At 43.3% G+C, this 24,311-nt stretch overlaps 1 protein-coding gene across 6 annotated transcripts in view; it reads left to right on the forward strand.

The window, feature by feature from the left end:
* Scube2 (signal peptide, CUB domain and EGF like domain containing 2) overlaps positions 1-24,311 on the forward strand; it is a 79,364-nt gene that overhangs the window by 11,374 nt on the left and 43,679 nt on the right. For 5 of the 6 annotated variants that reach the window (XM_087211714.1, XM_087211718.1, XM_087211716.1 and 2 more), the window contains exons 4-8: positions 2,732-2,866; positions 15,653-15,778; positions 18,411-18,527; positions 19,234-19,323; positions 23,367-23,483. In XM_087211714.1, the coding sequence (XP_087067840.1) occupies positions 2,732-2,866; positions 15,653-15,778; positions 18,411-18,527; positions 19,234-19,323; positions 23,367-23,483 (585 nt within the window). The remainder of the gene's footprint in view (positions 1-2,731; positions 2,867-15,652; positions 15,779-18,410; positions 18,528-19,233; positions 19,324-23,366; positions 23,484-24,311) is intronic. The other variant, XM_087211717.1, reaches the window with a different exon arrangement.

A 24,311-nucleotide genomic window follows, 5' to 3' on the forward strand; every position in this document is an offset into this window, starting at 1 on the left:
GGGAATCATAGAGTATGGGTTTTTTGTTTTTGTTTTCCATTTTGTGGGGAAATTTCCCTTTGATTTGCCAGCAGTGGCATTTTGAGGCTTCCTAATTGTAGACCTGGTCATTACTGTTGTGCTCTGATCCACAGCCTGGGGCAAGTGTGAGCTTCCTAAGAGTAACAACTTGAACGATCCAAGGCTTCAGGACCTGGGCCAGGGCTGGGCAGAGTGGTTCTGAGTACAGGCCTGCTCAGAAATCTTGATGCCTGGAGTCTTGCTTTGCCTGAGCCCATAACACAAATGTTTCAGTGGAGTATCTTCATTTCTCCTGCTTGGTTCTCTTTGTGTACTCAATCACAACCATCTGCTTGCAGAGAGACCCTAAGCATCCACCCAGCATGTCTGCAGGGTTAAGGATTCTTTAAAAGTCCCTTTGAAAGAGTAAAACCAGCACACTGAGACCTTCCTGCCATTCCCACTGGGAAGGACAAATATGCTTTGTGGTAGGAAAGAAGCTCAGAGCCAAAGCTCTTCTGGAGTGGCAGGTCCTTGCATTCTCTGGGATGACTCTTGCCCTCATGTCCCCCTGACCACACATTAGTCTCTGGAGGAGGCATCCCGGAATCTGGGTGTTAGCACGGATTGAGAACCCTGTCTCGTAGTCTGGAGAAGCTCACCAGCCTGGTGATATGTACTTGTGTACATGAACACACACACAGTTGGATTTATCTGGCTGCAGTGTGGCACCCAGCTTAATGACACATTTCTGATGGCTTTGGAGAGAAGATGTAGAGAGTTAAATTTGGCAGCTTAAAAGCAGTGCACCTTGACTCATAATCAAGCCAGGATGTGGCGCTCGGGAGACAGACCCCTCCCGCTCACTGTGAGTCCTCACTGTGGACACCTAGGCCAGGTGCACCTCACACAGCTCATCCTCTGGAATGTGCTTCCTTTGGCCTTTGGCGTAGACAAGGGCAAGTTTGTTAGGCTTTGGGGGATGGCTCCAGTCCCATCAGTTTAGTCAGGCATCTGCCCGGTAGTGTGGGAGGACAGATGCCTGTAAGATCTGAGGCTTGAAACCAGATAATAGATATTTAAATGTGAATTTTCTGATTACAGATATGCCCAGGAGCTACTGATAGGCACATGAGAAGTTAGACTGGAGAAAATAAACTGCTCTAGAGCCTTTGTGGTGTCTGACGCTCTTCTGGAAGTTTCCTCTTCCCTGGCTCTGGTGGCGCTGCACTCTCCTGCTTGTTTGTCCATGCATTGGACAGTTCGTGAGTGCTTACCATGTCCCAGGGCTCTGCTAATTAAAACAAAAAGCTCTGTCCTCAAAGGAGTTTGCAATCTAGGGGAGATGGACAGGCAAAGGATTTTGAGGGTGCAGACAGGTGTCTCGATACAGCAGTGTGCAGGATGTCAGAGCCTTGGAGAAGGAAAGTCCCCATGGGGTAGCAGGAGCCCATCAGAGAAGCCTTCTTCCCACACTGCCTTTCTCGTGGCTCCTTTTCCGGGGCTCCTGGGACTCCTGCTGTCTCCTCTACTCTTCCTTGTTCCAGCACCACCCAGAATTCTACCTCTCTCTGCCTCCTTTCTGCACCCCTTTCCTGCTTCCCCACACTCCTGCCTTTGGTTTTCTCTTCCACAGCCATCTGTGCCACATCTGCAAATGAGTGGTCTTCAGAGCTGTGCTGACCCCACCGCCTCTGGACCTAGCCCTGAATCTCAGCATGTCAGGCATCTCCCCTCTCTGCCTTGGGGGAGGTGACAACTGTGTCTCCCTCCCCGTGTCTGCACCCAGTGCTGGTCTCCCCCATGTTTCTCTTCTAGGTGGCCTCGGTGTCAACTTTTCATCCTCCAAGGAACAAGGAAAGGTTGACACCAGCCCCATGGACACCTTGCCCATCCAGTCTTTTCTATGCCTGCCTTCCCAGCAAACCACCACCCTCTCCAGTTCTGTGCCCCGAGAGGGCAGTATGGCCATAGCTATCTCAGGTGCTCATGCGTAGCTGGACTCCTGGGCTTCCTGTTCCTCCTCCTAGGGCCCTACCCTCCGCTGCCTCCCTAATTTTCTCAAAGGCAAGGTCTTGCTGTGTCTCCCCTGCTCCAGTGGCAGGAGCTTCTTTGCCTGGAATTCAGGATCTGCCATGTGACCTCAGTCTATCTCCCCAGCTGTATCTCCTGTGGCTCCTTCCATGTCCCCAGTGCTCTAGCCAAATCAAATGACTCACTGCTGTCTGAGTACTGCATGCTTCCCAGCCTCCCTCCGTGCACCACCCCGTGCTCCCTCCCCTCCCTGCTATCTCTTCTCTCAGGATTTAGAATCGAAGAAATCCTAAGGCCCCTCTTTTATCAGCTTTTGGATAAAGCCCATGCTGATGCCACAATCAGAAGTAACCTCTCTTTCCTCTGTGCCACCTTTCACCTTGTCCCCTCCCCTCTCCTGAAGGGCTTACTTCTGGAGGGCAGGAATGTTATCCTGCCATCTAGCATGGGGCTTTGGAAAGCAAAGGTGTTCAATACCTGTTGACTGAGCTGATTGTCTTGTGTCTGTGCCAGGAGCCTGGCTACGTGAGCCCCAGACCCATGGAGGCTGGGTTAATCATCTGTGGGCCCCATCGCCTTTGATTCTGAGAGCTTCTGTGATGCAGGACTAGAAGAGGGCCCTCATTTCTGCTTGCCAGGCTGGGTGGGGCGTTAGAATCAGTCTCAGAAGCAAAAGCTAATCCCTCTCTCCCTCCAGATGTGGATGAGTGCGTGGAGAACAATGGCGGCTGCCAGCACACCTGTGTCAACGTCCTGGGGAGCTACGAGTGCCGCTGCAAGGAGGGCTTTTTCCTGAGTGACAACCAGCACACGTGTATTCACCGCTCAGAAGGTACAGTGCCTCTGCCCCCCACCCCGACCCAGGGACTGCACAGGGGAGGTGAAGCATACAGGTGTGAGCTTGGAGGTGTGGAGAGGAGTCGGGACTGTGCTGCTGGGGAACTGTGGGCGAGGTATTTACCTTCACCTTCCTCACCTGGCCGAATTGGCATGTCGGTCTCAGGGAGCTCTGAGGTCCTCGCACACTTTCATATTCATGGATTCTAATCTTTAAATAGAGTACGTTGCAAACAGGCCTAGATGGCTCTGGAGAAATAGGATGGATGATCTGCCAAGTTTTTCAAAAAGGTGCCGAAAGCCACAGTACCAGTGTGAGCCTGCCCCTTGCTCTGGCAGGTGAGGAGGGGCTGGACCTTTTCTGTGGAAACTGGCCAGAAATTGCCCTGGTTCCAGCCCCAAGCCAGTTCTGGTCCTGTACTGTGTTTTGCATCTTGGAACTCTGAGCCTCAGGGCTCCAAGGGGCAGAAGCACTCCCTCCCCAATGGGGGTGTCTGTGCTGTGGTTTCTTTCACCCATTTGCCATTCCCCATTCCTCCCTCTGTAATGTGCAGAACATGCTTCTCCTCTGATGGCCTCCTTCTCCTTGTTCTTTGCTTTGAGTTTACACCTTTTTCTTTTTAAATTTTAATGGTATATTTTAGGTATATAATATAATGACATTCATCATTGGAAATTTGCACCTTTACGTAATCACTCTTGGTTCTTATTTTTTCCCCTTTCCTCTGCCCTCCTTTCAACCCCTCCAGTCCTCACTATTTACAAAGACTTTGTTTCCATTTTTTCATTTTCTCATATTAATTCCATTCCCTTCTTTCCTTTTCCCCTACCCCTCCCACTCCCCTTCCCCTTTGCCCTTTTTCTTTCTATTTCACATTATCTATTATACCTTTTAGTCCTCATTTACGCTTTCAGTTTCTCACACTAGAGAAACTATTTGGTATTTACACATGCGTGTCCTGTGTATTCCACTTAAGAGTATTGCCTCAATGTGCATCCATTTAGCTATAAATGTCTCTAATTTCTCATTTTTTATGGCTGAGTAGTATTCCATTTTATTAAAAATCCACATTTTCTTTATCCAGTCTCCAGTTGATGGGCACTTGGGCTGCTTCCAAGTTTTAGCTGTTACAAATTGTGCCACTATGAACATGGGTGCACATATATCACTGTGATATGATTCTTTTAATTCTTTGGGGAAAATACCCAGCAGGAGAATAGTCGGGTCAAATGGGACTTCCAGTCCTAGTTCTTTGAGGTATCTCCGTACTGATTTCTACAATGGTTGTACCAGTCTACACTCCCACCAGCAGTAGAGGAAGGTTCCTCTTTCCCCACAGCCCCGCCAGCATTTGTTATTGGTTGATTTCATGATAGCAGCCATTCTTTCAGGGGTGAGGTGGAATCTTAGTGTTGTTTTCATTTGCATCTCTCGAATGACCAGTGATGTTGAACATTTTTTTGTGTGTTTATTTGCTGTTTCTACTTGTTTGTCTGAGAAATGTCTGTTCATTTCAGATGCCCATCTTTGGATTGGGTCTATAAATTTGGGAGGTCTGATTTTCTTAAGTTCTTTATAGATTCTAGATAGTAGGCCTTTGTCTGAGGAACAGCTGGCAAAGATTTTTTCCCACATTGTGGGTTGTCTCTTCACACTGTTGGTGGTTTCTCTTGCTGTGCAGAAGCTTTTTAATAAGAAGAGATCCCACTTGTTGATTGTTTGTGCTAGTTCATGGGCACCTGAGGTTTTGTTCATAAAATCTTTTCCTACACCAATGTCTTCAAGAGTCCTCCCTAGGGAGGGGAAGGGGAAAGGAAAGAAGGGAAAGGAAAAATTATGAGAAAAGAAAAAAAATGGAAAAAAATCTATGTAAATAGGGAAGGGTAGAGGGGGTGAAGGGTGCACAGGTAATGGGGAAAAAAATAAGAACCGAGATACATCATGTACAGGTACAAGCACCCAATGATAAATGTAAATGTATTATATACCTAAAATGTACCAATAAAAGAATTTAAAAAAAGAAGAATTCTACCTAACCTCTGTTCTAGCTGGTTTAGCATTTCTATTTTAATATTTAGATCTTTAATCTATTTCAATTTTAGTTTAGTGCATTGTGAAAGATATAGGTCTAGTGGGGGTTTTTTTGTTTTTTTTAGGGTCTGCATTTTATTTTTTAAATTTTTTTATTTTTTTTCACTTTATTAAATTCTTTTATTGGTACATTGTAGGTATACAACACAATTAGATTCTCATTGGGAATTGTAGAATTGTACCTTTACATAATGCATCTTGGTTCTTATTTTTTCCCCAATCCTAGCCCTCCCTTCACCCCCTCCACCCTTCCCTATTTACAAAGACTTTATTTCCATTTTTTCCATTTCTCAGCATTTTTCCTTTCCCTTCTTTCCTTTCCCCTGCCCCTCCCACTACCCCTACCCCTTTGGACCTTTTCTTCCTATTTTGCATTATCGATTATTCATTCTAATCATTGGTACATTTTAGGTATACAATATAATGACATTCATCATTGGAAATTTGCACCTTTACATAGTCTCTCTTGGTTCTTATTTTTCACCCTTGCCCAGCCCTCCCTTCAACCCCTCCAGTCCTCCCTATTTACAAAGATTTTGTTCCTATTTTTCCATTTTCTCATATTAATCCCATTCCCTTCTTTCCTTTCCCCTACCCCTCCCACTTCCCCTTCCCCTTTGCCCCTTTTCTTCCTATTTCACATTACCTATTATACATTTTAGTCCTTATTTACACTTTCAGTTTCTCACACCAGAGAAACTATTCAGTATTTATATGTGTGTCCTATTTATTTCACTTAAGAGTATCGTCTCAATGTGCATCCACTTAGCTATAAATGTCTCTAATTTCTCATTTTTTATGGCTGAGTAGTACTTCATTTTATTAAAAAACCACATTTTCTTTATCCAGTCTCCAGTTGATGGGCATTTTGGCTGTTTCCAAGTTTTAGGTATTACAAACTGCGCTGCTATGAACATGGGCGCACATATATCACTGTGGTATGATTCTTTTAATTCTTTTGGGAAGATCCCCAACAGTGGAATAGTGGGGTCAAATGGGACTTCCAGTCCTAGTTCTTTGAGGTATCTCCATACTGATTTCCACAGTGGTTGCACCAGTCTACACTCCCACCAGCAGTGGAGCAGGGTTCCTCTTTCCCCACAGCCCCGCCAGCATTTGTTATTGGTTGATTTCATAATAGCAGCCATTCTTTCTGATATAGTTCTAGTTTTAATCTTTGGCAAGTTGAAACCCTATCTTTCCAGCACCATTTATTAAAGAGGCTGTCTTTCCTCCAGTGAGGGTGTTTGGCTCCTTTGTCAAAGATGAGGTGGCTGAGTGTGTCTGGAGTTGTTTCTGTATCTTCCAATCTGTTCCAATGGTCCTCAGGTCTGTTTCTTTGCCAGTACCATGCTGTTTTTATCACAGTAGCTTTGTAGTATAGTTTCAAGTTTGGGGTTGTGATACCTCCTGCTATGGCTCTGTTGCCTAGGATTGCTTTTGCTATTCTAGGTCTCTTATTGTTCCAAATGAATTCTTGGATTGTTTTCTCAAGGTCCAGGAAGTATGCTACTGGAATTTCAATTGGGATTGCATTGAATCTATATAGCAGTTTTGGAAGTATGGCCATTTTCACTATCTTGATTCTTCCTACCCAGAAGCAAGGGATGTCTTTCCATTTTCTGATATCATCTTCAATCTCTCTTTTCAGAGTGCTAGTTTTCAGAGAAGAGGTCTTTGATTTCTTTTGTTAGGTTGATTCATAGGTATTGCAGTTTTTTGGATGCTATTGTGAAAGGAATTGTTTGCCCTATTTCTCTCTCAGTGAGTCTGTTGTTCGTGCAGAGGAAAGTTATTGATTTTTGTGTGTTGATCTTGTATCCATCTACTTTACTGAATTTGGTTATTAAGTCTAGAAGACTTTTGGTGGAGTTCTTGGGGTCTTCTATACAGAGTATCATGTCATCTGCAAATAAGGACAATTTGACTTCTTCATTTTCTATCTTTATTCCTTTTATTTCTCTCTCTTGTCTAATTGCTGTGGCCAGTGTTTCCAAAACTATATTGAACAGAAGTGGTGATAGTGACCATCCTTGTCTTGTTCTTGATTTTAGTGTGAAGGATTTCAGCTTTTGACCATTTAGTATGATATTGGCTGTTGGTTTTTCATAGATGGATTTTATCAGATTGAGGTAGAGACCATCTATTCCAATTTTTTGTAGGGTTTTTATCATAAATGCATGTTGGATTTTGTCAAATGTTTTTTCTGCATCTATTGAGTTTTTGTTTTTGTCCTTGGTTCTATTGATAATAGTGTATTACCTTTATTGATTTGTGTATGTTGAACCATCCCTGCATCCCTGGGATGAATCCCACTTGGTCAGGGTGTATGATCTTCTTGATGATTTTCTGCATTCTATTTGCCAGTATCTTATTAAGGATTTTGGCATCTATGTTCATTAGTGAGATTGGCCTATAGTTCTCTTTTTTGGTTGGGTCTTTCTCTGCTTTGGGGATCAAGGTGATGCTTGCTTTCAGGAATGAATTCAGGAATATTGCTTCCCTTTCAATTTCATTGAAGAGTTTAAAGAGTAGTGGCAGCAGTTCCTCTCTAAATGTCTTGTAGAATTCAGCAGTGAAGCCATTAGGACCTGGGCTTTGCTTAGTTGGTAGGTTTTTAATTATGTTTTCAATCTCATTGATTGATATTGGGTTGTTTAGAATTTTTATGTCTTCTTCGTTCAACTTTGGTAATTCATACTTATCTAGGAATCTGTCTGTTTCTTCTGTGTTTTCCATCTTATTGGCATATAGGTTCTGGAAGTAGATATTGGTGACCCTCTGGATTTCTGCTGGGTCCTTGTAATTTCATCCTTTTCATTCCTAATTGCATGGATTTGTGCCTTTTCTTTCCTTTTTCTGATTAGTTTGGCTAAGGGTTTGTCAATTTTGTTTATTCTTTCAAAGAACCAACTCTTGGCTTCATTGATTTTTTTTCTGACTTTAATTTTATTTATTTTTTAATAATTAATTTTATTGGTGCATTTTAGTTATACAATACAATACAATGTCAGTCATCATTGGAAAGTTGTACCTTTACATAATCTCTCTTGGTTCTTATTTTTTCCCCCTTCCCCTGCCCTCCCTTCAACCCCTCCATCCCTCCCTATTTACAAAGACTTTGTTTCCATTTTTTCATTTTCTCATATTGATTCCATTCCCTTCTTTCCTTTCCCCTCCCCCTCCCACTTCCCCTTCCTTTTTGCCCCTTTTGGCTTCATTGATTTTTTTGTATCATTCTCTTAGTCTCCATTGCATTGATTTCTGCTCTGATCTTTATAATTTCCTCTCTTGTATGAGCTTTGGGTTTGTCCTGCTCTTCTTTTTCTAGAAGCTTGAGGTTCAGCATCAGGTTGCTTAATTGGGCTTGCTCTGTTTTCCTAATATGAGTATTCACTGCTATGAATTTCCCTTGTAAGACTGCTTTCATTGTGTCCCATAGATTCTGATATGTTGTATTGGCATTGTCATTTAATTGTAGGAACTGTCTGATTTCTTCTTTAATTTCCTCTGTGATCTATTGGTTATTCAGAGGTGTGTTGTTCAATTTCCGTGTGTTGATGAAATTCTTATGGTTTCTTTTGCTATTGATCTCCAATTTTATCACACAATGGTCTGATAATATACAGGGGATAACTTCAATTCCTTTGCACTTACTTAAACATGTTCTATGAGCGAGTATGTGGTCTATTTTGGAGAACAACCCGTGTGTAGCTGAAAAGAATGTGTATTCTGATTTTGTGGGGTGGAACACTCTGTAAACATCTGTTAAGTTCATTTGTTCAAGAGTTTGATTGAGTTCTAGTGTTTCATTGCTTATTTTTTGTCTAGTTGATCTATTTGTGACAGTGGGGTATTGAGGTCCCCCACTACTATTGTATTAGTGCCTATTTGATTTTTCTTGTCTGTTAGTATTTGTTTTATATAGTTGGGTGCACTAGTGTTTGGTGTGTATATGTTTATGATTGTCATCTCTTCCTCTTGGATTGGTCCCTTTACAAGGATGTAGTGTCCTTCTTCATCTCTCTTAATCAGTGTTGGTTTGAAATCCACTTGGTCTGCAAAGAGGATAGCTACTCCTGCTTTTTTGGGGGGTTCCTGTTGCATGGAGTATTGTTTTCCACCCTTTAACTTTCAGTCTATGAGGTTTTTTTTAAATTAAGTGTGTTTCTTGTATGCAGCATATTGTTGGATCTTGCTTCTTGACCCATTCTGCCAGTCTGTTTCTTTGATTGGTAAAATAAGTCCATTAACATTGATGGTTATAACTGATATATATTGACTTATCATTGTCATGACTTTTTCTTTTTGTTTGATTCTCTCCCTTTGCATTTAATTTCTTGTTGTGCCCAATGGATTCAATCTGCTGGGCTTCCTGGGGTTTTGATCCTCATTTTCTTTTCCTAGTATATTGTCTAAAATTTTTTGGAGTGCTGGTTTGGTATTTATGAAGTTCCTAAGGTGCTCTTTGTCATGAAAGTATCTTATTTCTCTATCCATTTTGAAAGATAGTTTTGCAGGGTACATCAATCTGGGTTGGAGGCTGTTTTCCTTTAGAGCTTGAAATAATGTCACTCCAAGCTTTTCTTGCCTTGATGGTTTGTGTTGAGAAGTCTGCTGAGATTCTGGTGGGCTTTCCTTTGTATGTGATATGTTTCTTTTCTCTAACTGTTTATAGAATTTTGTTCTGTTGGGTTTCTGGAATCTTAACTACTATATGCCTATGTGTTTAGTTTTTTTTTTTAATCAAGGCTAGTTCGAGTCCTATATGCCTCACTTATCTGAATGTCAAGTTCTTTTCCCCTCCTTGGGGGGTTTTCTGCCATCACTTCTGTGAACAGTTTTTTTATGTCATCTGCACTCTCTCCTGTTTCTTCATTGACTCCGATCAGTTGTATGTTATTCTCTTCGCATTGTCTAGCAGCTGCTGGATTGAATTTTTGTGGTCCTTTTCTTCTCTTTTTTGGGGGGTGGGGGTACCGGGGATTGAACTCAGGACCTTGTGCTTGCAAGGCAGGCAGTGGAACCACTGAGCTAAATCCCTGGCCCTGGTCCTTTACTATTTTAAAGAAAATTTTCCTTTCCTGGTCACTAATTGCAATCTTATATTCTATATCTGAAATTCTGTCCTCACATTGGCTCATTCTGCTGCATAAACTTTCTTTTCTTTTTTTTGGTACTGGGGATGAAACTCGGGTCCTTGCGCTTGCACAGCAGGTGGGAAAACCACTGAGCTAAATCCCTGGCCCTATGCTGCATAAACTTTCAATGGAGTTTTTAATCTCCTGGAAATCTGTTTGCATCTATTTTAGATTCCATTTGTTTTCTATGTTGGGATTCCATCATGTTCCTCAGCTCCTCTATTTTTTTATCTGTGTCCTCTCTAGATTTATTAATCATGTCTTGCACTATGGGCACAATCTCTGCTGTTATCTGAGAAATTATTGCTGATTTCATTTTTTCCAGATCCTCTTCATTGCCAGTTCAGGGAGTCTAGGTGGTGGAGTATCAGATTGTTCCATCTCATTTCCCTTTGGGGTTCCTTTAGGTGATCTGGAAGTCTGGTTTTGAGACTTGTTTAAGTGACTTCTTATTTCAATGGGGGGTGGGGGTGGGTGGGAGGGGAGGAATATGTGCTGCTGGCGCCCACGGGGCTTACTTCCTCAGCGCTGGGGGGGGTGGTACAGTGGCCCAGAAGGTTCACCTCCTCTGCACTGGGGGCAGCTCTGCTCCCCCAAGTTTATACCTTTTTTATTCTTGTTTCTTTGGTGGAGTCTTGGGAGAGAGGAGTATTAAGGACATGTGGCCAATCAGTTATTTTTAACCAAGTATCATCCTTTTAATCCTCCTTAAGCCAAAAAGCCACATAATGGTGGCTGTATTTCTCTTGTGGTTGCATCTGCCTGTTATTAGGACAAGTGCCCTAAATGTTAGACTATTAACTCCTTTTGCCCTGTGCTGTTTATTTTTTTTTCCATTTAGTTTATTGATACATGTTAGGTATACAGTACCGTTACTTTCATCATTGGGATCTTATACCTTTACATGATGTACCTTGGTTCTTATTTTTTTTCCCCATTCCCCTGTCCTCCCTTCATCCCTTCTATCCTTCCCTATTTACAAAGACTTTGTTTCCATGTTTTTCCTTTTCTCATATTTTTTTCTTTTCCCTTCTTTCATGTGCTGCTTATTTATTCCCATATCTTAAGAGTGAGGTCATTTTAAGTTCTTCTATTTAATTGCAAGTTTTTAGATTTATTGTTTCTTGTGTTTCGAATGACTTTTCAAGGGTTTCTTCATGGAAGACGATTTTGTCTCATTTTCTGGGAATGAAGGTTTATACCTTCCGACTAACTGGAATACCTCCTTGTGTACTAAGAGCAGTCATCAGAGACACCACTGGGGGCCATTGGGTTTGATGGCTATCACCACCCCAAAGTTGCTCATTTCCAGGATTTTGAGCCAGGCAGTCACACACACTGCCTTTAAACAGTTTTGTTTTGTTTTGTTTTGTTTTTTGAGACAGGGTCTCACTATGTAGTCCAGGCTGGCTTTAAACTCACAGTGATTCTCCTGCCTCACCCTCACTTAGTGCTGGGATTAAAGGTGCACCATACCCAGATCCACATAGCTTTTTGTTTTTTAATCTCATGCTAGATGTGGCCCTTGGGTGGGAGTTGGGTTTCATTTTCCTGCTGGGTTCTCTGGACTCTTTGGTGTGCACTGAAGTCCAAAGTGGGAACGCATTAAGTTGCAGTGGAGAGTGATCTTTTTTTTCCCTTTTGGTTGCTCAACGCTGGTTCACGGCAAGTCAGTGTGGTTGTCTCTTCCGGTGGCTGGGTAGGGAGGTGAGACCTGTAGGTAAAATCATTGCTTGCACACCCACTGTATAGATCCCACCCCAACACGGGCGGCTTGTAGGGATTCTAGTCATCTCTTACTCTTGTGCTTCCAGAGACTGATTAGAGACACAGGCTCCTCTCGACAGAGGTAACTACAAATGCAGTTCCTTTCTACAATCTGTGCTGTCTAAATTTTCAACAATTCAGACATTCTTGGATCCCCTGAAGAGTATTTAAAATGAATGTATTTGTCTGGAACTAAAACCCAAATCCAAGAATCCGAGCTGTGGTCTGGAAACACTCTCTGATTTTCTGTTGTGTTTCAACCTCATTGCCTGGCAGATTCATGTCAGCATATGGCAACAGATTATGGCGATTTGTAATGCTGACTCCTCCCATCCTGGGACTTTAGTTCTTCAAGTAGAGCAACCTATAAACAGTGTTTCCCTAGGACTTGTACATATTAAGCTCTTAGAAATTGTATTAATATAGCCTTTTTTTTCCACCCAGTGTCGGAGATTGAACTCAGGACCTTGTGCTTTTGAGACAGACACAGTGCCACTGAGCTAAATCCCTGAGCCTCTTAAAATAGACTTTTAAATGCACAGTTGATACCCTAAAAACAGTTAAAAGGAGGCAACACCACAGGTTAATACTTTCTAGCACTGCTGTTGTTTTTAATAATTCTTTACTAAGTGTTCTTCAATACGGAGTTCTATAGTAGCAGATTCTGAGGGAAAGCTCAAGCTATTGATGTTTTTTAATCCTCGGAGACCCCGAAGCTCTCATAGAAGACTGTGTGTTTTCACCCATGTAATGGGGGTAGACAGGAGAGAAGCACATTGCGCCCAGCCTGCCTTTGTTCCTATTCATGGGTGCTCAGGCTCTCAAAATGAGCATTTCTCTTTTGTTTTGTCTGTGCTGAGAATATTTAGCTGGTGTTGTGGTGCTGGGGCCAGGCAGTAGGGAAGGTGTCAGGGTGGTGAGGAAGGCGCTGGAGCCCCAGCAGGGACTCTTTTCCATTTTATGTAACATTTTTTGGCCCCATTCTCAAGGCATATTTAATTTTTGGTTTCCAGAAATATCCTTCAGTGGCACCCTGAGCCTGGGGAGTGTCAGCACGGGGCATTTTTGCCCCTCCTGAGCCATGACTGCTAGGCGGGTCCCAGGAGAGTCAGGGTCCTTGTTGGCCTCTCACTTTGGACCGGATCCATCTGCTTTCCCAGCAGTGGTCTTGTTTTGAGTCAGGTATTCTGAAAAGCTTCCAGTCACCTCTTGAAAAGCCACTAGCATTTCCAGAGTTGTCTAAGCCTCCATTACCTCATGGTAGCTTTAGGCCTAGCCTCATAGGATAGGGCATCCAGGGATACCTTCTCTGTCTGAATGACATCTAGCACATGGTTGTTCTTACCAGCTTGCTTTTTGTTTATTTGTTTTTGTTTTGTTTTTGTTTTGTTTTGTTTTGTTTTTGGTACTAGAGATTGAACCCAGGGCCTTCACACTGAGCTACATCCTCAGTTCTTTCTTTCTTTTTTATTTTGAGACAGGATCTCACTAAGTCACTAAGTTGCTCAGGGTGGGCTCACATTTGTGATCCTTCTGCCTCAGCCTCCCAGAGTGGCAGGATTACAGGTATGCACCACCATACCTGGCTCTAGCCTGTGTTTTCCTGAAAGTCAAACCTAACTGAAAATAAGCCCTAGCTGGTTGTCACCAGGGTGATGGCTAGTGTCATGCAGAGGATTATATTTCACTATTCTCGTGCTCAGTCGTTATTCTGTAATGGCAGCTAAGACAAGACTAGGGTGATTGGAGCTGGCATTTTTGATCTCTGGTTTTCAAGGCTGAGTGTTTTCCAATTAGGTATTATTTTCAGGAAAACACAGTATTTCTTTTGTACATCAACTATTCTGAGGCAGTAAAGATCACTTTGCAAACATCTTAACAGACATATAAGCAGAATGAAAAAGACAATGAAGATGAAATGACCTGTTTGGGGAGGGTTCTTTCCCAGTATTCCTGCCACCTTTTCTTGGGTATTGTTACATTTACCCGGTTATTTCAGATGCTTCACTGACCCAAGGACAAACGAAATGCTTGGCAGGCCTTCCCAGGAGGATAGGACACTCTCTGCAGGACCTCTCCCTCCTATGCAAACTCAGTACCAGACAGTGAATGACATCTTTGTAACCTACCAGCCAGGGCAAAGAGAGAGCTCCGCATGGAACCAGAATGAGCCTTTCCAGGTTACTTGAGAGCAGCCATTGGGTTGGGGGAGAATCCCAGCAGTGTGTAGCAGATTGGGTGCTGGAGCACAGGCAGCTCCAGTCTGTCAGAGGAAAAGCAAGGTGACTTTTGGAGAGACTCAAGACAGAGGGGATGTCTTAGCTTCTGCACTGTCTTTTGGGATAGGAACAGCACCTGTTGGTGTTGAAATCACTGTTCCATGATGCACAGGTGAACAGTTGTGCGTGAGAGAGGAGACCTGAGATTTTACTAGAGCCTAATGGGATAAGGTTTCAGGGGTACAATTCGGAACAGTATTGGATCTTTGAAAAGTTGAATGAAAACTTTGTGGTTGTGTTTAAAACAGTACTACTTTCAGAATTAGAAAGCGTCTTGTTCCTAGGGAGTCAATGAGAACCAAGCCCAACTCTCAGGGATGTTTTAGAGTTGGTTTGCACAAATATCAAGTGACAACATATGCATGGCTCCCTGGTAACCTAGCAGAACCAACCTTGCAGGTGTCTGAGGATGTGCCTGCCTGTGACACAAGACCCCTCTAGTGCTGGCAGGTAGCAAGTCCCCAAGGAATTGCTTTCAAGATGAGACAGAAGGCGGTTAACCCACAATGGAGTCTACCTTGCATGTAAGACTTAGATGCATGTAAAACCATCAGGATCATAACTACTTCTCCCCTTTCTTACCATTAGTACAAGATTGGGCCTAATAGAAATCCGGAGTACACCTATAAAAATTAGACAGCTGGGCTGGGATTTAGCTCAGTGGTTCTGCTGCCTGCCTCTCAAGCTCAAGAACCCGAGTTTGACCCCCGGTACCAAAAAAAAAAAAAAAAAAAAAAAAAAAAAATATATATATATATATATATATATATATATATATATATATACAGCAGCTAGGGGAGCCATATGTATGCCGTCTCTCTCTCTCTCTTTGTTAGCAACAAAGAGGGGGGAGGACCAACAAGGATCAACAGAGGGTGGTCACATAAGAGGTGCCCGAGCAAGTGTCCATGTGGTGATGTCAAAATACAATAGTTACCCTCACCCCCAAAAGTGTGGCTCTTGTTGGGGTGGAGAGGAGGGTTGACAGTTTTTGAAAAGGTTTGCATTCTTGATCAGTGAGTAAATAAAAATATAGCAGTGATAAAATTCTGGTGGGAGGCTGAGGCAGGAAGATCATAGGTTCTAGCCCACATCTGGAAACTTGTTCCTGGGGTCAGCAGGCTCTCATCCACACCCAGCAGAGCACTGAAGGTTTTTTGGAAAGGGCTACCATCTCCTTAAGAGGGTTGAGACATCATGTCTCTTGGGAGATACGAGAAATCTTTCATATCTCTGATAATTGGCTCAACTTGATTGTAGTGGTTTATTTATTATTTTTCTTAGTACTGGGAATTGAACCCAGGGCTTCACACATGCTAGGCAAGTGCTGTACCACTGAGCTGCATCCCCAGCTCATGATACATTTTTAAAAAATGTGGGGCTAATGGAAACCGAGGAGGGCAGGTCTGTGGCCCTCCCCATGCCCCAGTCCCTAGCAGCTCCCCTGGGGCTCAGAATTCCGTCTGCAACCTGGTCACCTGCTGCATGCCGCTGTTTTGCAGAGGGCCTGAGTTGCATGAATAAGGATCACGGCTGTAGTCACATCTGCAAGGAGGCCCCGAGGGGCAGCGTGGCCTGCGAGTGTAGACCTGGTTTTGAGCTGGCCAAGAACCAGAGAGACTGCATCTGTAAGTAGGAACTGGTGCTCCGCCGTGCTGGGAACGCGTACCCTAGAGGCTGCCTTCTACAGCCACGCATCAGAAACACCACTCCATGGCACAGCGACGCAGCCTCGGGGACAGCAGCTGGCGAGGGTGCTGTCCTCCACCAAGGGCTACCTTCACTGCAGAAGAGTAGTCCCCTGTAGGGAAGGGGAATACGATTTATAAGGACCTAATGAAAAAGGAATGAAATTCAGGAGTAAACAATGTGAATGTTGGGGGACAGGTCTCCCTGTTTCCATAGAAGAAAATCAGATTTCCTCATCTGGCAGTCACAGCTCTTTGCTACCTGGTTCCTGCTTCCTCTATAAACTTCATCTGCATCCTATTTACAGACCCTAAATTCCTTGCCCTTTGGAGAACACCCCTTATTCCTCTAAGCCTTTCCCAGCCTGGCGTGGTGAACACTCCCTTCCTCCCTTCCTGGCGAAGTCAACACTCACATAACCTTCAACATCCTGCCTAACTTCTAATAATGATAAGGATCACAGCTACATTTTTACTTTTTTTTTTTTTTTTTTTTTTTGGTGCCGGGGATTGAACTCGGGTCCTTGCGCTTGCACATCAGGGGGCGAAACCACTGAGCTAAATCCCTGGCACAGCTACATTTTTAAAGAGGTTTATTACATGCAAAAGCTTGTCTCAAGATGTACTACATCCTCTTCAATCCTTACAAGACCCCTTATGAGCTAAGTATTATTATTCACATTTTCAGTTGAGAAAATTGTGTATAAGGTAAAGGGACAAGGTCATACTGGGAGTAAGGGGCAAATTAATTTTCAAACCTATGTCCTCCCGACTCCAAAGATATGTTCAAGTTACCATACTGCCCTACCTCAGAAGCCTTTCCATGGCCTCAGACAGGGAAGCCATTTTGTATTTTGGCTCCCATAGGACTGTTTATTTCAGTCATATTGCGTGACACTGGATTGAATTGTGTTTCAATGTCTGTCTCCCCAACTATCAACTACTCTCAGTCAGGATCCTTGTCTCATTTTTGCTCCTCTGTTTTTCCCTAGTGCCCAGTACACACTCGTTTAACGCATGGGTGAGTGGAAGTGAACACAATGTGGACACAGCTGCCACACAGTGACTGTGGTAACAAAACCCTAATGGGCAACAAGAAACAACTAGCAATTAATGGTGTTCCTAAACCATTACTTATGCCAGAGAAAATAGAGGGTTTCTCTTCAGGAACTCTTTCCAAAGCTGTGGACAAAGACCCTCAGAACTAGCTAGCGATACTTGTTTACCAAGAGGAACCAGTTTCCCAGTGAGAGACTTCTTTTGTCTCCATCCTGAAACAGAGTGGACCCTCCAAACCTGCTGACCCAGGGCTGGTGCCACTGTCCCCCTCAAACAACAGCTTCTGACAGGCTCTTACAGCCCCCCAATGTGAGACTGCCCTGAGGGTTTCCAGGGGTTGAGCAGAGCTGAGGCCACTTTTCCAATCTCCAGTTCTTTGAAAAGAGGACTCCACGCCCTCCAAAACTTACCTGTAGGGCCAGACTGCACTGCAGTTTTTCAGGGCTAACTGCTAGAATAAGAGCACCTGGAAAATCACTTTTTAAAAAAATTTGTACTGGAGATCAAACTTGGGACCTTGCATTTTCAAGGCAGGGAGCGGAATCACTGAGCTAAATCCCCAGCCCTGGAAAACCACTTTTTAAAAATCTAAATGTTTTCAAGATATCACTGCTTAAATAGTATTGTTATATAACATTTGAGGAATTAAAAAAGAACCCCTCCATGTAACTCTAGTTGTTTCAGTTTTTTCCATGTTCTGATTTAGTTGTCATTTATATATGTACATAATTTTTACATACCTATAATCATAGAACAGCTTCCTTCTCACATTGCAAATATGTAATTAGCTCTTTTAAATTAGAAAAATTACAAAGGCCTATGTAAGAATTCAAACACTCCAAAGTGTATAAAGACAACATGTAATCTCGCCCTCCCATTTCCTTTGCCAGAGGTAACTCTGTTACCAGTTTGAGGAATAGATAGTTTTGTAGTTGGCTTTTTAAATTTATTTTTTGGCCTGCCTTCAATGCATTCATACATAGTCTTCATAATTATTGGTTAATGTTGCATTAACTGTGTGCACAGTCATCATTTCCTCTGATTATCTTCTCTTCTAATGAATCTAGATGGAGTCTAGCGAGAGAAGTCCTAACATATGCACAAATTAAATAATGTCCGTTTATTCCAGTTACAAAGTACTGTCATATTTCTCAAAGCTACAGGATAGCTGTGATAACAGGCAAACTTCTGTAGATAAAGCAGAGAAGTAGTCTAGCGTCTTGGTATAATTCCTCCTAAATGGTGATCTCCCCTCAATACACACACATTTCCATCCTCCTGTGTGTCTTTGTTCTAACCTGTATTTCAGCATTTCTACAGTTTGTATTGTGACTATTTGCTTATATAGATATGGATAGGGTCTGAACGGCAGTTATCTGTTTTATGCTTAGTTCTTGGGACATATGAGGTGCTCAAATGCTTGTAGAATGAAAAATCAGAGTTCCTCGGGAGCAAACACAGCCCTGGTTGTGAAAACCTCATTGCTTTATATATTGGTTCACTTTGTTTCCAGTGACCTGTAACCATGGAAACGGTGGGTGTCAGCACTCCTGTGAAGACACAGCTGAAGGCCCAGAGTGTAGCTGCCACCCGCAGTACAAGTTGCACATGGATGGGAGGAGCTGCTTTGGTGAGTGGTAAACCCACACCGGGTGAGATTCTGCCTCAGCCTGTACCTCCCTAGTGCAAACCCTGACCTTCACCCACCCCGTAGTGGTGGTTCTGTGCCTCTGCTCCCAGACGCTGCTATGGGAGGGGTCCAGTTTTTTGGGGGGGGAGGGTCCAGCTCTCTCTGTGCGACCTTAGAAGGCCGTTCCTCCTTCCCTGGGTCAGGCTGCTCCTGAAGCTGATGTTCTGGAGGCTGTGACAACACATCCCAAAGGGTCAGGGTGACATGAAGTCAGAACTAGCTGTTTGTAACGATGTGGCAGGCTTTCTGGTCAGCAGGAGCGGGGGATTCATATTTCTGGCTGAATGATTGCCCTGCCCTGCCGGGTATGTCCTTCATTAGCTATATTTTAGAGGTTTCTAGACCCAAGGTTCTTTTTGCCCTGAACTAAAGGTTCCTGGAGTGAATCTGAAGCTTGCATTTCCTAGTGTCTCCTTGGTCAGTGCAATGTACTTGCAAAACCTTCTCCATATGGAATGTTTATAAGGATCTGCTGCCATTTAATGTGCTGTTTCCCACAGAGATCCACTAGGACACATTTTGATTGAGTGAACAGAGTCACATCTTCCATTGTCCTCACCTCTGAAATTCCAACAGAAGTGGTTATGCAGGGGATGGGTAATCTGCCTCATTCAGCCTGGGAATTTGGTCTTTGCTTCTCTTGTAGAGCAAGAGGACACTGCCCTGGAGGTGACAGAGAGCAATGCCACATCAGTGGTGGATGGGGATAAGCGGGTGAAACGGAGGTTGCTCATGGGTAAGCAAGCATCTCCTCTCCCCTTCCCGGCCCTGCCAATGTCCTTCTTCCTCCAGTCTCACTGCACTAGGCCTGGGCTCAGGGGCCACATGCCCTCATACCAGAGGGACCAGCTGCTAAGCCAGGGTGTGTCTGTTCTTCGCCTGCTGCTGTTGCTTCACTGCCACCCAAGATCCCTGGCACTGTGGGAAGAGTGTCCACCAGGCCATCAGGATAGCCCCACCTGACTGTGAGACTTGGCCAACTGCCCTGAGATGTTGTCTCTAGATCTTCCTTCAAAATGGATGCAATAAAATCTACCTCTTAGGGTTGTTGGGAAGCTTAATTAAGATAATGATATGCAAAAATGGCCAGAGTCCAGTGCCTGGGACGTAGTGGGTGGCCAGGGAATGTCAGTCCCCTTATGAGAGAGGCACTTTGAGCTGCCTCCAGCCTTGCTTGGAGATTTGTCTGTTTTGTGTCCAAGTTGCCATTTCTGACTCAGCCAGTGTAGCAGTAAAGGAGATGAATGGAGAAGAGTGGCACTTGGCTATGGGACAGGGGATGCTCTGCCAGCAGGCCCAACCATCGAGCTGGATAGGAGAGAGAAGTAGACACAGTGCCTGAGGGGTTGGGAACCAGACAGATTCTCTGACATTATTCTGGAGAGTTTGATGCTACCTAAAGAAAACATCTTTTGGCAGCATCTGGATTTAATAGGTAAGATATTGAGCAGCCATTGTTACCAAGCAGGTAACATTTCTGAGCCTTTTTCTCAATTGTCAAATTAAAATAGTACACATGATGAGTATAAAAACTTAATTACCACTCAGTTTGCAATGAAATACATCATTTCTTTATCTCTTGACTTCCCATTTCTTTTCTTTTTGGTACTGGGAATCGAACTTGGGACCTTGCATTTGCAAGGCAGGCACTGGAACCACTGAGCTAAATCCCCGGCCCCGACTTCCCATTTCTTAATCCTGCTTGCCAGAGGCCATAATTCTCAACTCTCCTAGTTGTTTCTTCTCGCTCCTCCTCCCTCATATTCTGAAAAATGAAGTGTGTGCAGCTGTTTCTTGATGTGTCAGTTTTATGCAGTGGCTTTTGACTTCCTGTTACAGAAAACTAAGTTTCAGCTGTCTGTAGCTCCCCTCTCCAGTGTGTGTGCCCATGTGCACACACACATGCATACACACACCCTCTCCCCCATACCCTTAAAATAATTTTTATCACAATTTAAATCATTATATTACATGTCTATGTTATTGTGACTATGGATATCTACATATGATTCACCTCGAGTCCTATAACGTACTATGATTATATTTTCTTTGGTTAGTTTTCTAAGCATTTCTTACACATTCTTCTGCAAGCCTCTGGAAAAACTCTCTTAAACCCTTTGCAGTGTGCCCAATACAGCAGGACATTCTCTGCTGATGTTTCTTCTCTCACCAGCCTCTTTGGAGGCTTCCCTGTGTCTAGGAGGGCCTGACCCCTGGCCGCCAGCGTCTCTCTGCCACCCCTTTCCCAGCGGCCTACAAATTCCCTCCACTGCTCTCCTGATTTGATGGATCCCATGTCTTGTCCTTTTTAAGTTTACACAGTGGATAAGATATAGGTTTTAAAAAACTTTGTGTGCCTGAAAATGTCTTTACCTTTCATCGCTTATTGAGAATCTGGTTCATTACAGAATTTAGTGTCCATGTTAGTGTCTATTGGTTTCATTCTTATTCTTGACCCTTTGTGTGAAATCTGTGAAAGCTCCCTGGAAGTTTTCAGGATTTCCTTGTCCCTGGTGATCTGGAATTTCACAGTAAGGTCTTCTCCTGGGGGGTTTTCCCCACCTGCTGTGCTGTGGACTCAGCCTTTTCAAGATGGCTACTCGAGTTCCTTGATTCTGAGAAATTAAAATAAATTTTAAGCTCCATTTTCTCTGTTCTTTCTTTCTGAAACTCTTATTAGTTGACTGCTATAACTCTGGGATCGATCCTCTATTTTTTCTCTTGTATATTTGTTCTACTTTCTAGGAGATTTCCATTTTTTCCTTCCAATCTTTCTACAAGATTCTTTTTTAATTTCTGCTTCCTTTTTTTTTTTTTTTTGGTATCAGGAATTGAACTCAGGGCCTTCCACTTGCCAGGCAGGCACTGTGTAATTTCTGGTTCCCTATTTTAATTTTTCAAGAACTTCACTTCAGTTGTTTGTGGTAGGAACCTGTCCTTATTTTACAGGTGCTTTTCTTATCTCCCTGAGGAAATTAATTATAAAAGTCTAACTTTTGTTTTTCCCTTGTATTATTTGTTTCCTCCAAGTTTCTTTTTTCTATTTGACTTGATGTATATATTTAATATTCCTAAAATATCTCATGATTCTTGACTGATTTTTCTTACTTAATAGTAAAATGCTAAAAAGCCAATTGAATAATCTGTTAGCCAGTGTGTTTCATATTTGGATGATGAGGCAGTAGCTCAGCCCCTTCATTTGAAGACCCTCAAATCCAGGTATCAATGGGTCTTTTCAATTGGACAAATCAATTTAGCTGCAGAGGAATCCTTCAATCTTCTGCCTGGGGATAGTGGCCTTGCTGCCAGCATTTTGGGAGCTGAGGTGGAGGAAGTGGGTTTGAGATCTTTCGTTGAAGGGGGTTGATTTTTACCTGACCTTGCCTCCATATCCTCCTCTGCTATTCCTGGTGCCTCTCTGGTCCGGCTTCTCCAAAGCATAAACTTCCCTCTGTAGCCTGAAGAGTGAAGGGGTGGTCATGTGGCTGTGTGGAATTAAGAAGGAGCTCTGAAGGTTTATCTGTTTGTTATAGGGGCTCTCGATCAACCAGGGATCGAACTCAGGGCCTTGCGCTTGCAAGGCAGGCAGCGGCACCATTGAGCTAAATCCCTGGCCCATTGATCAACTTATTTTTAACTCCATACTCAGCTCTACCTCTGGGGTAACTTCATACCTTTGATTCCTGAGCCCTTCTGGGATTCTGTGGCTCCTGAGCTTTATGGCTTATTGGTGGCCCTTCCACAGACCCCTAGGATTTGGCTTTTTGCTACACAGTGAACTGTTTTTTCTTTCATATGCCATTTCCAGAATATTTGACATCTTTTATCTATTGCCTCTTCTTCCCACTTTCTTTGTCTTTAAAAATCTGTGAGATTTCGAGAGGAAACAGACAAACAGAGCTGTCACATTTCATTAGAATTAAGCTTGCTTCCCCCAGGCTTTAAAACGAGATCACCATGGGGCTGGGGATTTAGTTCAGTGGTTCCACTGCCTGTCTTGCAAACACAAGGTCCCAAGTTCGATCTGCAGTACCAAAAGAAAAAAAACAAAAACGAGATTGCCATGGAAGTAAAATGATGTTTCTCAGTGCCTATGCGCTAGCAATTGAATGCCTGTTGAATAGCACTTGCTTATTACTTGGAATAACCACATGAAAAGCAGAACTAGAAGGCCATTCCTTATTGTTCCTTATCTTCAGAGCAGCAATTTAACAACTGTGACTTATTTTTCATGTGGTTGTGACAGGCCTTTTTCTGTGTTCAGGGAAAGTTAGATTTCGAGTAAATTGGCAGTTGTAAGGATGAAGCTAGTAGTCTGAACAAGGGAATGATTGGAGTGGGCAATGCTTGCTCTCTCTTGCCATCTTCAGCACCCAGGCTGAAAAAAGGTTTGGGATTAAGAATGGAACATTCCCCTGTGGGCCTGTTCTGCATTCACATCTAGTTTGTCACTGTGATCACACTGAGCAGGTTGCTGGCTGTAGGTTAGCCACGAACCTTTAGTAGCTTTAAATCTGCTGAGGGTGGGGAACCACTCTGCAGATTAGGAGACATCTTCACCCCCTGGTCACCCTGACCAGCTTCCTTAGGAAATATCAATCATTTAGGCGGGAGGGAGGAGCCACACCTGCTCCCCGTCTATCTCACCTGCAGGTGGCAGAGACTTGGGGTGTGACCAGAGTACCCCACCATGGTTTCTGGCTTTCACCAACTTTGTCAAATATTAACAGCTGTATCAGTACTTCTTTGGGAAGCTAACTGACTTTTCTACCTCGTCAGAAACGTGTGCCGTCAACAATGGAGGTTGTGACCGCACCTGTAAGGACACCTCAACAGGCGTTCACTGCAGCTGTCCGGTCGGATTCACTCTCCAGCTGGATGGAAAGACGTGTAAAGGTAGCATTGTATGTGTGTTGGGGGCACCCTATTGCCGAGGGAGCCCCGCACTGCTGATTGTGAGAGTGACTCCAGACTTGCTTATGATTCATATCGATGGAAGCTTTTCCCCTGAGCTAGTGGACGGTTGTAATTGAGTAGGCTTAATTAGAACCATCTTAATTACACTAACTGTTGAGAAGGTCAGCCTCTACAAGCTTCAAATGATCCATTTCTGGCTGTGGCCTTATTAGAAAAAGGCAGTTCAAGGAAACATTCATTGGCAGGAGATAATATCAACCTGTCATAAATAATAGCCTTGAGATTATTGTATAAATAACAGCCAAGATTATTATCCAGAGAACTTAATGAATAACTGTACCATTAACTTTTACTGATGAAGACAGACCCCAGTGACTCGCTAGTAATTCATGGGCAAGAGTACAAAGGATTAGTGATAAAAGATAACCAGTTACCAGATGAAACTGAGAAAAGATAAGATTGAGTATCAGGCATCATTTAAAAACTTTGAGGCTATTTGATCATTATACAATTTGCCAAAACAAATGCTCTAGTCCCTTATAGCTTTAATCATTAAGCTAGAAGAGAAAGCATACTAATGGAGCTATCTTATCTTGGTGAGATACAGGGATGAGAGGCTAACAGGCCCTCACCACTCTTTCCCATCCTTTGTTTCCTTAATGCTTGTCCAGGGCCTTGGGAGTCAGAGTTCTCAAGATGAGGCATTTGTCCTTCCAAACTGGTTCAGCCAAGACAAGGAAACCTGTGTAAGATCCGAAACATTAGCTGACATTCTTACATGCCTTTCTGGGTCTGTTCTTACTTCAG

The sequence above is a fragment of the Heterocephalus glaber genome, unplaced genomic scaffold, assembly GCF_053883595.1.
Source record: "Heterocephalus glaber isolate CG9 unplaced genomic scaffold, H.glaber_assembly_v1.0 deba00001428, whole genome shotgun sequence".
NCBI lineage: Eukaryota > Metazoa > Chordata > Mammalia > Rodentia > Bathyergidae > Heterocephalus > Heterocephalus glaber.